Source organism: Epinephelus lanceolatus, chromosome 4 (genome assembly GCF_041903045.1).
Source record: "Epinephelus lanceolatus isolate andai-2023 chromosome 4, ASM4190304v1, whole genome shotgun sequence".
In the NCBI taxonomy this organism is placed as follows: domain Eukaryota; kingdom Metazoa; phylum Chordata; class Actinopteri; order Perciformes; family Serranidae; genus Epinephelus; species Epinephelus lanceolatus.
In genome coordinates this window covers 47,308,902-47,322,362 of record NC_135737.1, presented here as the reverse complement: position 1 = coordinate 47,322,362, position 13,461 = coordinate 47,308,902, and the positions used below count along the sequence as shown (strand labels likewise).

The 13,461-nt window shown below is 37.8% G+C and overlaps 1 protein-coding gene across 14 annotated transcripts in view; it reads left to right on the top strand.

Annotated features, from left to right (window-relative positions):
* LOC117259519 (uncharacterized) overlaps positions 1–2,953 on the top strand; it is a 157,579-nt gene extending 154,626 nt beyond the window's left edge. For all 14 annotated transcript variants that reach the window (XR_013491005.1, XR_013490998.1, XR_013491004.1 and 11 more), the window contains one exon: positions 179–2,953. Coding sequence is in view for 4 of the 14 variants with exons in the window: in XM_078167390.1 (XP_078023516.1) it covers positions 179–287 (109 nt within the window). In the remaining 10 variants the exon portion in view is untranslated. The remainder of the gene's footprint in view (positions 1–178) is intronic.
* The last annotated feature ends 10,508 nt before the right edge of the window (positions 2,954–13,461 follow it).

Sequence of the window (13,461 nt, the reverse complement as noted above, 5' to 3'; positions counted from 1 at the left end):
TTTTCAATGGGTCACTATTGCACAATAATACATTATTAATCAATGTGTCGTAGTAATTAGACCTACATGTGAAATATTTAATTAATATTGCAAATATCAACGTACAGCTAGCGTCCTGTATGTGCTGCACATTCTCAGACTGCTGTTAAAGAGCTTTTCTCTTTTCTTTCTCTTCCAGCCGATCACACCAGGTCAGGACATGTCGGGGAATGGTCCGTGAACATGAGACGGATCTGACAGCCACACTGACGCAAGCTTCAAACTGCCCAAACACACACATGCTATGATATGAGATACTGTGACGCTGTAGATGTGTTTTACGTGTCATACAGAAATGTTTGATGTAAATAAAATGTGTTTTAAAAATGTCATTCTTTTGTGTTATTTCAAGAAGTGCACTATTCTAACATTGTATTATTCTTGGTACACCAGTATTTGAAAGATATTCAGATTCATAAGGGACTGTTCTTTATTTATGAAAGGAGAGGTGTCACTTTTTTTTCTTTATTTTGTAATTTTGACCCTCCCTGATGCTACAAATAATTTTCCTCCATGACCCTCCCTCCACCATGAATTAATTTTTTAAAACGTACTCTTTGATGTTTGAAAATTAAAAGCTGAAGATGAAATTGCAGAGTTAAAAAAAAAAAGCCTCGGTGTTTTCACTCTTGCAGTGCATGCTGGTTTATTTTTGGTGGTTTTAATTAAATTTAATTAAAAGATACTATCTCTAGCTCAGATTAGGTGATATTTTTTTCCAATGGAAGCGCTCTTCACACATGATGTGTCCAAGGACAGTTGCAAATTTCAATATCAATCAATAATTTCTGTTTTTACAGCTCCTGGCATCTATTAACGGAGTAACCCAGCATGTTTTCTTTAAAAATCTGAAGTAAAATTAATACAAAAAAACAATTTAAACACGTATGCCTCACATAAGTGCTTAAAAAGTTATGTGACGTGCTTCCACCCTTTTGCATCACCTCATAAATAACAAACAGTCCCTAAGTGATAGCATATACCATCACTTAGCATTCATCATGCTAAATGATTTCACAGCTAATGCTAACACTTTAGCATATACTGTTCTATGTGAATGTACACTCCATGCTAACACCTTAGCATACACTGTGCACGTTAGCATGCTGTGCTAGGCCTCAGTGATGGCACAGGACATGTTGATAGCAGGTATCATAGTAACACCATGTGTGGTACATGTAGCACTGGTATACAATAAGCTAACGTGTAGGTGTCCACTATTCTGGGAGCTGATGCCTCATGCTAACATGTTAGCATACACAGTGTTGAGTGGTAGAAGGCTTCATATTAACCCTTCCTAACACATTATACTGTATGATAGCACACTACAGGCTCCCTGCTAGCACTTAAAGTCAGACTCATCATGCTAACGTCACAGCACACGTTATGTTGAGTCTCTCTATGTGAACATGTAGCATAATATCCCACCCTCGTGTTCTCGTGTGCTGCTAACGATCAATCGATGACTTTCATTCCAGAAGTTGCTCAGCGATGAAGTGTCAGCTCTCTGCGGTGTCCGTCAAACCTCAACCTGCCTCCTCCTCCTCCTCCTCTACCTCAGTGATTCATCACATTTCCAAGAATGTATTTCGACACCCCAAGCGAGTCCTTGCCCGGACTTGTTTCAACCAGCTTTTGGTTTTATATGGGATAAAGTGATAGCGACGAGAAACCGTGGACAGGTTGATACAGAGCGAGGGTTAGTAGCTGCAGCGAAGTCAGGTTTGTGGACTCAGCGATTCTCAGCTGAACTTTGACCCACATGTCAACGATCTCACGCTGCTCCCACCTGAGATATGTTACCACAATTAAATCAGCTGTGTCTTTTTCTCACCTAGAAATGCTTACTGCTTCTGTATTCTCACGCCTCGACCACTGTGACGCACTGTGTACATGCCTCAGTAGATCTTCGGTGGTTCAGGTACAGCTGGTGCAGGACGGGACAAATCGTAGGTCAGATATCCAAATCCATCCACTGGTTACCAGTTAACTTCAGAACTGATCTTAAGGTTCTTTAAGTTACTTTTAAAGCTCAACATGATTCCCCATGGTTCTGATGATGGTCCTACGTGACCTGAGAGTCTCAAGCCTCACTAGCCGTCCTCAGGTCAGGGCGGGTACCTAAAGGCTCTGGGACTCTCCGCCTGAGGAGATCAGACTGGCGAGGACGTTACCTGTTTTTAAATCATTGGGTAAAACAAATTTTTATCGGGAAGCTTTCCCTTTTAGTGCCTGACTTGTGATCTGTAACTTTGGTGTTCCCTTTTGTTCACACTAAAATATTCAACCGTACATTGACAGTAAATTACTGTATCGTGTTTACAGTAAATTATTGTGAACTGACAACTGTTTACTGTGATCTTAGTAGTTCTGCTTGTATATTACTGTGATTTAGCAGCATGCTTCTGAAAAGTCACAATATTTAATTGTAATCTCGCAGTTAAAGCCTGTTAAATTACTGATTTAACAGTATGTTCCTGTAAAGTTACTGAATTTAACGGTAACTTCACAGTTTATGTACATTAGATTACTGTGATTTAGCAGTATGCTAAAATGATGCAGTTATTTCACCCTAACCTCACCGTTAAACCCCATATATTACTGTGATTTAGCAGAATACTTCTGTAAAATCACTTTATTTACCTGCGTGAATTTCACAATTAAATTCTGAATATGGTCAAATATCCAAGTTGTAGCCTTTAAGGTGAAAATAGTCTCATTTACTTTGTGGAAATCATTTGCAGGGCCTCTGTGCTCGGTGTTTTCTCAGCTCTTGACATTAGTTTTTATTATTGTCACTGAATTATTAGTCTTTTTCCTAATGTTCTATTTTCGTGCATTTCATGAAGCACTTTGAGACCTTTTTTAGATTCATGCTGCAGAAATAAAGTCATTATTATTGATATCATCATAACTGTGAGAGAGTCGTGCCCTTTCCTTACAGCGTGTGAAGTTGTGTTGCATTAAGCCGTGCATGTGAAATTCATAGCTCTGCTGTTTCTAAGATGTTCCAGTACATTATCGTCCTGCGATGTAAACAAGAAACCCTGATGTTTCCGATCAAATGAAAGGTTTTCCCTTATTAACCCATCACAGCTGGACTCTACATGTCATCATGTCATCTGTTTGGTTATATAAATGTGCATCACAGGGGGAAGAGAACAACACCACAGATAACTGCATCACTTCACATGTTGCCGTGTCATAAACTTCACACTGAGGTCATTTATCTGGATTTAAACAAAATAAGACTTGTGTTTAAACCCTTGATGATTTACAGGCAGCAGCATGAGATCCACATGTGTGTGTCGACATTTGTAAAAGAGCAAAATGATGTGTTTCATAAGTGGTCATTAAAGAGAGATACAAATTATTTTCCTTAAATTATATTCACATCTTTATACATTTAAACCAACACGTGCAGATTCTCAGTTACAACTGTAAACTGTTGATACTGACTGTGTGTTGTGTTTTATGAGATGATTTTTAGTTGTAATGAAGCCTCTATAGTGCTGTATTTAATCTTTTTAATGCATAAATACAATGTGTAACATCCTCTGTATGAACCGGTGTTAATTTATTCTGTGTAAATGTGAACACTGGAATCAAAAAAATGATTTTAGATTCTACTTGCTAAAAAATACCAGGTAGAAAGTTGATGCCTTTCTTCATCTACAGGAACACGGCAGATCATCCTGTAATATCTTCATCATTTAAATCCAGTCATTCAGTGGTGTTGTTAGTCCTGGGCGTCCAAGGCTTCAGACCCAAATGTTTTATTAATAACCTCAAATCTAAATATAAAGAGTATATGCGTATTTCAAAAATAAAAATAGGCCTAACAATAAAAACAAAAAGCCTCCAATGTAATAATCTGTCTTTGCATTCATGCATTAAAGCTCCAAAAATAATATCACTGATCAAAACACAACTTTGGGGCTGTTTGTATTTTTAATCTGCACAAATTAATCCACTGATTCAACTTTTAAAAAATTAAGAAAACAATTCGTAAGGAGATTTATTGAGTCAGTCCCATCAAGCTTTTATAATCTGACCAACTCAGTTAGTTTAGTACAAATATTATGATTTACTTTAACCTGGAAAAGCTTAATTAAGTTGAATCAACTTTATATTTAAAGTCATGTTGACGTTTAGTGGTCTAACTACTTTATTTAAGATATTCTAACTTATTTATTTTAACTCCATCCTACTCAAACCATCTTCTTAAAATAAGTTGTCAACTGACTAAAACACGTTAATGAAACACACGTAATTTATTTTTTTAATGCAGAAAAACTTTATTGTAAGGTTCAACTTTAAAGATTTCAGGAAATATTTGGCATGCATCTTTTTAACTGACATTTTTGAGTCAGTCCCATCAAGCTTTTATACTCTGACTAACTCAATTAGTTTGTACAACTATTATGATTTGCTTTTACCCGGAAAAGCTTAATTAAGTTGAATCAACTTTATATTTAAAGTTGTGTTGACCTTCAGTGGTGTAACTAGTTTATTTAAGATATCCTTATTTATTTTAACTCCATCCTACTCAAAAATGTTCTTGATTTTGACCATCTTCTAAAAATAAGTTGCCAACTGACTAAAACGCAAAAATGCAGCACACGTAATTTATCTTTTTTATGCAGAAAAACTTTATTTTAAGGCTCAACTTTTCAAATTTCAGGAAATATTTGGCATGCATCTTTTTGAGTAGCTCCATCTCTGTCATTATTGAGTCAGTCCCATCAGTTTTTTATAATCTGACAAACGACATGCCGAAAAATCCAAACATTAACCCATAAATCAGTGTGCAAGTTTATAAAGTAACTAAAGCAGACAAATAAATGCAGTGCCGTAGAAAGTATGTTTCCCTCTGAGATGTAGAGTAGTAGAGGTATAAAGTAAGTGGAAATATTCGAGTACAAGTACCTCAAAAGTCTCTAAATGTTAATGAGAGCAGTTGCAAAGTGTTGTGTTCCTGCTCAGTGCTTCTTACTAACAACTACTAATATTTTTACAAATCTAAACTCCGAGGGGAAAAATGTTTTTAAGGGTAAATAAGACTCGAGTGGATACAAAGAGCTTGTGCATCAGGACAGAGGACCAGGTGAGACCCTCCATGTCGTCACACTCCAGAAACACCTCTGCACTTATTTAAATGACATTATTATAAACAGAGAAATAAAGATGGCCGTCAGGTTTACCTCATAGATCCATAAATAAATCCTGACTTGCTTTGGACTGAGCCGAGCGCGAACACGCAGCTCATTTTGACAGTTTGTCACTTTGTTTTGACACTTTGATTTCCCAACCCTCTCACCTCAACATAACTTCATGTTATCTGGTGCGGCGCCTCAGTGTGTGGTCGCCATGGAGCGCTCTGATTATAGAAAACAAACAGTGGGCTGCAATGGTTATTTACAGCCTGAGAAAACTGCGTGATTTTTAACAGGATGCATTAATGCAGAGAACAGAGACATGATCACACACAGATCAACATCTCGTTATATGTTCTTATGATTCTTATTACATTTACCACCAGGATTATTGTAACACAGGTTTCCATACAAAGAGCTGCAGACAGGATCAGATCTGTAGCAATAAACGTCAGCCCTGAGTGTTGGAGCAGAGATGCAGAGATGCAGAGAGACAGAGATGCAGAGCACAGCGACAGCACCGAGCTGAATCTCTATCTCATTTGACATGACTTTTTTTTTTCTTTTTTCTCTCGTCTCTCGCTCCCTCTATCCCTCCATCTCTCCCTCGCTCTGCCTGTAAATCCATGCTGAGATTTGGCTCACACACACTGGAGCTCTCTGCAGCCGAAAGTAGGCCAAAAGCCATCTGAGGACAGAGAGAGAGGGAGGCAGGGAAGCAGAGACAGGCGGCGGAGGAGACGTGACTGAGAGGAACTATCTGACAGAGGACACGCAGAAGGACGTGATTTCATATCATCTGCACCTTTTAATCCTGTTTCACGTCTGAATCCTGAAACTCAAGGGTGAAGTTACACAACATGTTTCAAGGTCTTTGCTGGGATCGATTTATAGGCCTGATCTTTTTTGTCTCTGTCATTATAACACACAGACACATTAAGACAGTGATATGAAAATAAAATAAATAAAATCAGCTCAGAAGCAGTGCTGATGAAATATAATAATAAATATTAATGTGCACATATGTGTGAAATTAAATCAAATCATCAGACAATGAGAGCTGTGTGTATGAAGGAAACATCATCACACTGATGGTTTAAAAATTAACGGTAAATATATGCAGGGTATTTATTCATCTTAAGAAGAGTTCAACACTTCTGCTTCTGTTTCTTCAATTAACAAAAAGACAAAATGGTTGTAGGTGTTGCAGCAAACAGCAGGTCAGAGATTTAAATTAAAATAAAAACCTCCAAACCAGCCTGTAGTCTGTACTGTGGCTGTAGATGCTCTGCTTTAAGGTCTTTACAACACAGTGCAGTTCATTTTTTTTTTCCAGATATTTAATTTTTAAAATATACTTGTGAAGTTTCTGCGTCCTTAAAGCAAATTACTAAACGTGTCTCTGAGTGAGGACGGTGTCTCTGCAGGCGTCACGTCTCTTTTCTTCTTGTTAATGCTTCACATTATTTCTTGTTTGTTCAGTCTTGTGACTTTAAGGGAACATTCTCAAACTTCACCGAACATATTATTGCTCTGAGGAAAATCATAAAGGAAGGAATGTCCTCATGTCTTTGTTGAGCAGTCGTGTCCATCTCACGTCCCTCTGCCTCAGTAGAGCGAGGTTATATCCTCAGGCCACTGCTCTTGACGTATTTTACCTCAGCAGCCGTGGCAACTTTATATATGTAGACAGATGAGAGTTCTTTGATTTTGGATTGATTATTGTTTCATTAACTTCTCTACAACAGGACATTTAAAGCCAGTGTGTCAGGTTAATATGAAAAATAATAACATGTGCATGCTTTTATTTTAAAAGAAATAAATAAACAACTGAAATAACCTTTGTCTTTGTCTCTCACACAAAATATTCACTTGTTCTTCTTTTATAAACGCTCCACATTCCTTTGTTCACAGCGTCTCACACCAGCAAGGCCACATTCTCAAACTTTTCTTTACGCATTTTACCTCCATGACACATTTGCCAGCCAAGACTTTGTGTCCACAGTGTTTCTGTCTCGCAGCAGCTCAGTGACAGCGAGCACTGACGTAACCAAAGCTCCCAGAAATGTGTCATTTGTGAACACATCTCTGAGGTGAGGCAGTTTGGGCATGTCTGTGGAGCACATTTCATACAGAGGGTCATTTAAAATGCTTTACAGGGCTGATAAATATTATAAAGGACTCAGATTTAAGATAAAAGAGTGACGAGAAAATATAGAAAATGTCAAATTAATTACTGAATGTTTTATAATTTAAAAAAATCACCATTAGAAATAGAAAAGGCAAATGAGGACTTCTTTAGATACTCACAGAGAAGGGTTATTACCACAGAATAATGGAGGAAGGAGAGGACATTCACCCAATCATTACAATATTAGCACAAGCATATAGTAAGGCTGCACCCAGCAGTGTCAGTCCTGGGAGCTAAACATGACTCAGCATTATATGTAGAAAACAAAAAGAGCTGGATGAGGAGATCCCAGAGAGGCCGAGGTATGACGTGGTGACTCCACATGAACACGACACAGTCTCTGAGTTAGAGAGAGTTTGTTCAGAAGAATCAGATTTGATCACACCTGAAAGTCAAAGTAAACAAATAAAGATTCAACAACCACGTTAGATATGATGTAACACACACATTTTATGGAGTGGCATGAAAACTAGGGCCCGACCGATTTATCGGCTGATTATAGCCATTAGAGAATAATCAGCAATCGGCCAAAAGCTGGCTGATGGACGCTGATGTTAACACTTATATTTTCATCACTAATAAAATGCAGGGAATACGGTGTTTTACTTAGAAACGATGTCCTTGTGTTACTTTTTGCACTATAACCTACCTCTGTTAAATTGGCAATAACAAGAAGAACATACATGTGAATGTCTTAATTCATACAGACTCTGCATGATTATTTTATTTCCCAGAGGGTTACTGCCTTTTTGCACATCATATTTTTGATTCATTTTGTGTTCAGATTGTTCATATGCTGCTTGTTCCACACAATTTCTGATAATAAAAGTATTTGAAAATAGTAAAATGTTCTTCCTTCAATTTATATCTTTGTAACGAGTGTTTGAACTATATTTAAGCCATCAAAAGCAGGTATTTCAGGGTTTTTTAAATTGAAAAACGTAAAAATTTAATCGGCCTATGTATGGGTTATCGGATTTTTTTATTCCATAATATCGGAATCGGCATCGGCCCAAAAATCCATATCAGTCGGGCCCTAATGAAAACACAGTCTGCTGGGATGGTACGCAATCTCAAAGAACAATTCCTGAGCATCATAGATGATATTCAGGAGATGGAGACTCTTTCATACAGACTGGGAACAATGGCTAACCCATGAAACTAAAAGACAATGACACAGACGATAACACAGTCTAGAAGTTAGTCAGCTCTGTTCATCTTTAATGTTCTTCAAGTTTTCTATTTAATGTCTATAGTAAAGCATTTTCTGCTGCTTCAGATTTCCCACTCACGTGAGGTACTCCCAGAATCAACTTTAAAAAGCTTCAAAGTAAAAGTTGGAAAGAAAATAGAAGCAAAACAAGACAATTTATCTGATTTAATTATTCATTAATTTTCTATTTCCCCTGGATGATGACGTCCTGGAGGAGACACGAAGAGCTTCAGTGTGTGTTTGTGAGCTCAGGCCTGACCTGACCTCCACCTCATACAGGCTGCTGCAGTTTTAAACGTTCACTGATCGAGGACTCTGAAGGTCCCAGAAGGTTCATATGACACAAGCATGTCAGAGATATATTTGGGTGCTGAGTCACACAGTGATTTATACGCAAGCAGCAAGTTCTGTGAGTGACAGGTAACCAGTGTAAGGATTTCAGATCTGGAGTGATGTGGTCATGTTCACTGGTTTGTGTCGGGACCTGAGCAGCAGCAGCTCATTTTAAAACAGATCCATTCATGTGTTTGAACCGTGAATATTTTGCTCACATCAGGATCAATGTGACGGCAGTTTTTCACAAATGTTTCTGCACATGCTTCAATAAATAATCCACAAGGAAACAATTTGCTTCAGTCTTTTAAGTAGATCTAACTCTGCCGTCGTTGAGTCAGTGCCATGAGGCTTTTTCATAAGTCGTCATCTTGGACTCGTTTTTCACTGTTTTCTCACTTTATTGACAAAATGATGAATCACCTCTGAAAATTGTTTGTTCCTACTTTATTCATACTTTTAATCCGACTGGCAGCAGCAGCACATCGTTGGGAATCATCAGCTCCTCTGTTTAAGAAATTAAATCTGCTGTTGTCAATTTTTAATTTCAACATTTATCAAACAAATATTTTTATGTATAAATGTGTGTTTTAAGAGCTGATGTATTTCACAACTGTCTCCTGATGAACCGATGTCTGATCAGACCCAACGAGACGAGCAGAGGATGTTCATCTTCCCTGCTGACACGTGGACAGAATGCTGTGACATACAGAGGAGCAGCTTCATTAAAACACGTCCGTCATTACTCTCATTTTAATCTAATATGAAAAACACCTGTGCCACAGCTAATATATTAGTTATGTTTATGTGTCTGTTTCATTTTTGATTATTATAACGTCTTGTTTTGTCTGTCATGTTCTCATGTTCAGGAGAGAAATATAATTTGTATTAGAATTGATTTATAATTCCAGAGAGGAGGTTTCTGACCTCTCCTGCACGACCTCTGCCATCGTTATTTTCACATATTTGTTTTTAATCATATTTTGTGTGATAATAAAATTCAAATATGTTTTTTTTTTTTTTTTTTTTAACTTTAATCAGGTTTAAATTCGGTAATATTTTGTAAATGGAACGTAATATACACAGAATTAAGAAGCAGAGAAGACTTTTGGAGCCCAGACTGGGAAAGTGAAATTTCAGAGATGTACAGTATCTGTACGACTAAATACCACACTGCAGGAGGGTTATTAGACCTGTGCGTCTGAGGCTTCAGCCCACATGTTTCATTAACAGCGCCTGATATAAATATATAGGCTTATGTATATTTCAAAAATAAAAACAGGCCTATAAATAAAAACAAGAAGCCTCTGTGTTTCTGTTCATGTATAAAGTCCCTGAGAATGACACAATATAGTTGATTAGAGTTTTGGGTTGATTATATTTTTCTGTTCAGTAATAGATTACTCTGTGGTCAGGTCATTGTGCTCCTCAGAGCTGATGCCACCTGATTAGCAGCACCTGCTGATTGATTGATCACACCTGCTGGACTCAGTCTGTGTCTGTGAAGCTCTCACTGAAACGTTTGCAGCTGTTTTTATTCACTTTTATTTCTTTTTACTCATGAAGGAGCTTCTTTTAGTGCGCGGATGTTCTCATTAAATTGACCTTTGTGTGGCTGCAGCCCAGGGTCATTGGTGTGCAGGTATCTCCTCTGACTTCTGTCTGAAAATTAATCCGCTGGTTCAACTTTTAAAAAATGAAGGAAACAACCTGCATCTTTACTGAGTCAATCCCATCAGTCTTAAAACCAACATGATCTGCTTCGACCTCCAAAAACCTAATTAACCAACTTAATGTTTATCCAACAGTTGTGTCGACCTTCAGAGGTCAGACTAGTTTATTTAAGATAATTTCATCCTACTCTAAAATGTCAAACATGTTTTTGATGTCTTAAAATGAGTTTTCAACTAAACATTAATCAAACATTTTTTACTAACTAAAAACTAAAGCTAAAACTTAACTAAAGCAGTGAAATATGTTTCCTATAAGATGTACAGGAGTGTAAGTATAAAGTAAATGGAAATATTCGAGTACAAGTATCTCATAATTCTCTGAATGTTAATGACAGCAGCTGCACAGTATTCTGTTTCTTACTAACAGCTACTAATATTTTTAGAAATCAAAATTTGATGTTCTAACTCAGCTTCACTGACGTGCTTCAGTGAGCTGAGACATTTATTTTAGGGAAATATTTCTGAAATTTTTGAGTTGAATTGAAATTACAAAAAATATTTTTCATGAGGAAAAACTATATTTATTAATTAAAGTGTCCATGAGACAAGACTAGAAACAGATTATAGTGTGACAGTCAGTCAAACTGTGTGATGGATGAACACCACATACTCTCTGTCTCTCTTCATAGATTTAATTTACAGACCACGACTTTAACTCAGTTTGATTTACATAATTGAATTCCTAATTATGAACTGAACATCTAACTGAATTATATAATTTCATCACATTAACCAAACTGTTTTACTTTTTTTTTTAATAACCTTTATTAAATAAGAAGTCACGTTGAGATTAAATCTCTTCTGCAGGTGAGACCGAGCAGAGACAGGTCGCACAGCAGCAAAGCACAACAGCAACAACAGTTAGGTCAAAATAAAATATACAGAATAGAGTGCATTAAAAGGCAGCAATATTTGATCTGTTCAATAAAGCAGCTGCAACGAGCCTTGATCACTTCCTTTAATCTGAGTTTAAATTTAAAGAGAACAGAATTTTGAGTTGAGCCTGCAGGTTGTTCAGGAACCATAGAACAGACCTGTTGTCCTGTTTGTGCTGTAAGATGAGTCAGATCATGACTGAGCTCCAGAGATAGAAACTTCTGTCTTTGTGGAAATTTACCTGAGATGATTTTACAGATTACAGTGAACCAGGACCAAACACTGAGTGATGACCATCCCAGCACGCTGTGTGAGGTAGAACGACGGGTCCTGAGGGTGGATTTAGTGATGCACGTCAGGGCTGACTGATACAGGGGGTCAAACTTGGACAAGGTGGACGGCAGGCCCGCTGTGGGGGCATGGTAACTTCATGTGCTGCTATCATTAAAACACATTTTAACGTGTCATCCAATGCTCCCACCCCCCATAACTTTGGCGAGAGAAAAAGGACTATGCCATTTTTCCGAACGCTGTATTTAAATATTTCTGCACTGAGGTTCCTAAACAGTCTTGGAATTACATATGACTAGAAAACTGTGATTTAAAGGCATATACTCGACACTATTTCAGTCCTGCACACACTTTGACTAATTAATTAATGTAGCCTCAGGATTGACTGAATGACTAAATGGAGAAATATTCACTAAACTGTGAGGTAAATTACTTTATTCTTTGATACTGCCTCTCCTGTGGGTGTGGATGAGGCCCACTTTTGAAAATGTTGTCTCCCTGCCCATATTTTGTAGAGCCTGGCCTGGTGGACGGTGAGGTGAACTTATAAATAGCATCACCAAAATCAATCTGACAAAGAAACAGGCCAGCAGCTAAACAGCTCGCGGGTGCCATGGAAAAACAAGACTTGAGCCTGAACAGGAAGCTCAGAGTGAACTTGAGTTTCTTTGCAACATCAGTATTAATATGGTGTTTAAATTAAGGCTCCAGATTCCCAAATATTTATAATAGGACAGGCTGTCAAACTAATGCAGACACCTTACTATATAATGATGAAAACTGTGTGTGTGTGTGTTCCACGTTTTTCTCCTCACTGACTTGGTCAATCCATGTGAAATTTGGCACAGTGGTAGAGGGGTCATGGGAGGATGCCAATGAAGCAATATTACATCAATTGGCCAAAGGGGGGCGCTATAGCAACCCATTGAAATGTCAAACTTTGAATGGGCATATCTCATGCCCCGTATGTGGTAGAGACATGAAACTTTGCACAGAGATGCCTCTCCTCATGAGGAACACATTTGCCTCAAGAACCCATAACTTCCACTTATATAGATTTTCGCCATTTTGAATGTTTTGAAAAACACTTCAAATGGATCTCTTCCTAGGAAGTTTGAGCGATCTGCATGAAACTGGGTGAACATAATCTAGGGACCAATATCTAAAGTTCCCTCTTGGCAAAAGTTGGAAAACTTACTAAAACTGAGCTTCTATAAGGCAATGAATATTGCGGAGGGCGTGGCTCATCACATAAAGGTGTATAACATCTCAAGGGTTTCACCCATCACCACGCAACTTTGTAGGCATATGAACACACATAATCTGAGGGGACCCCTCCATTATTGAGCCCATCAAACAAAATGGGGGCGCTAGAGAGCTCATTTCTTATCTAGGCCTAACCGCCATATGGATTTTTACTAAACTTGGTAGATATGTAGAACAGGACGCCTCAAGGTGACTGGAGAAATTTAACTCTAATTGGCAACTGGGTGGCGCTATAACAACAGAAAAATGCTTCAAAATGGCTAAAATGCGACCGATCGCTGTGGCTCCCCCTGTGGACCAATGTTGGTGTTGTTTTCTAATGTTTGGTATGACTAAGTCATGGTATGGTATGCTGTACATAAT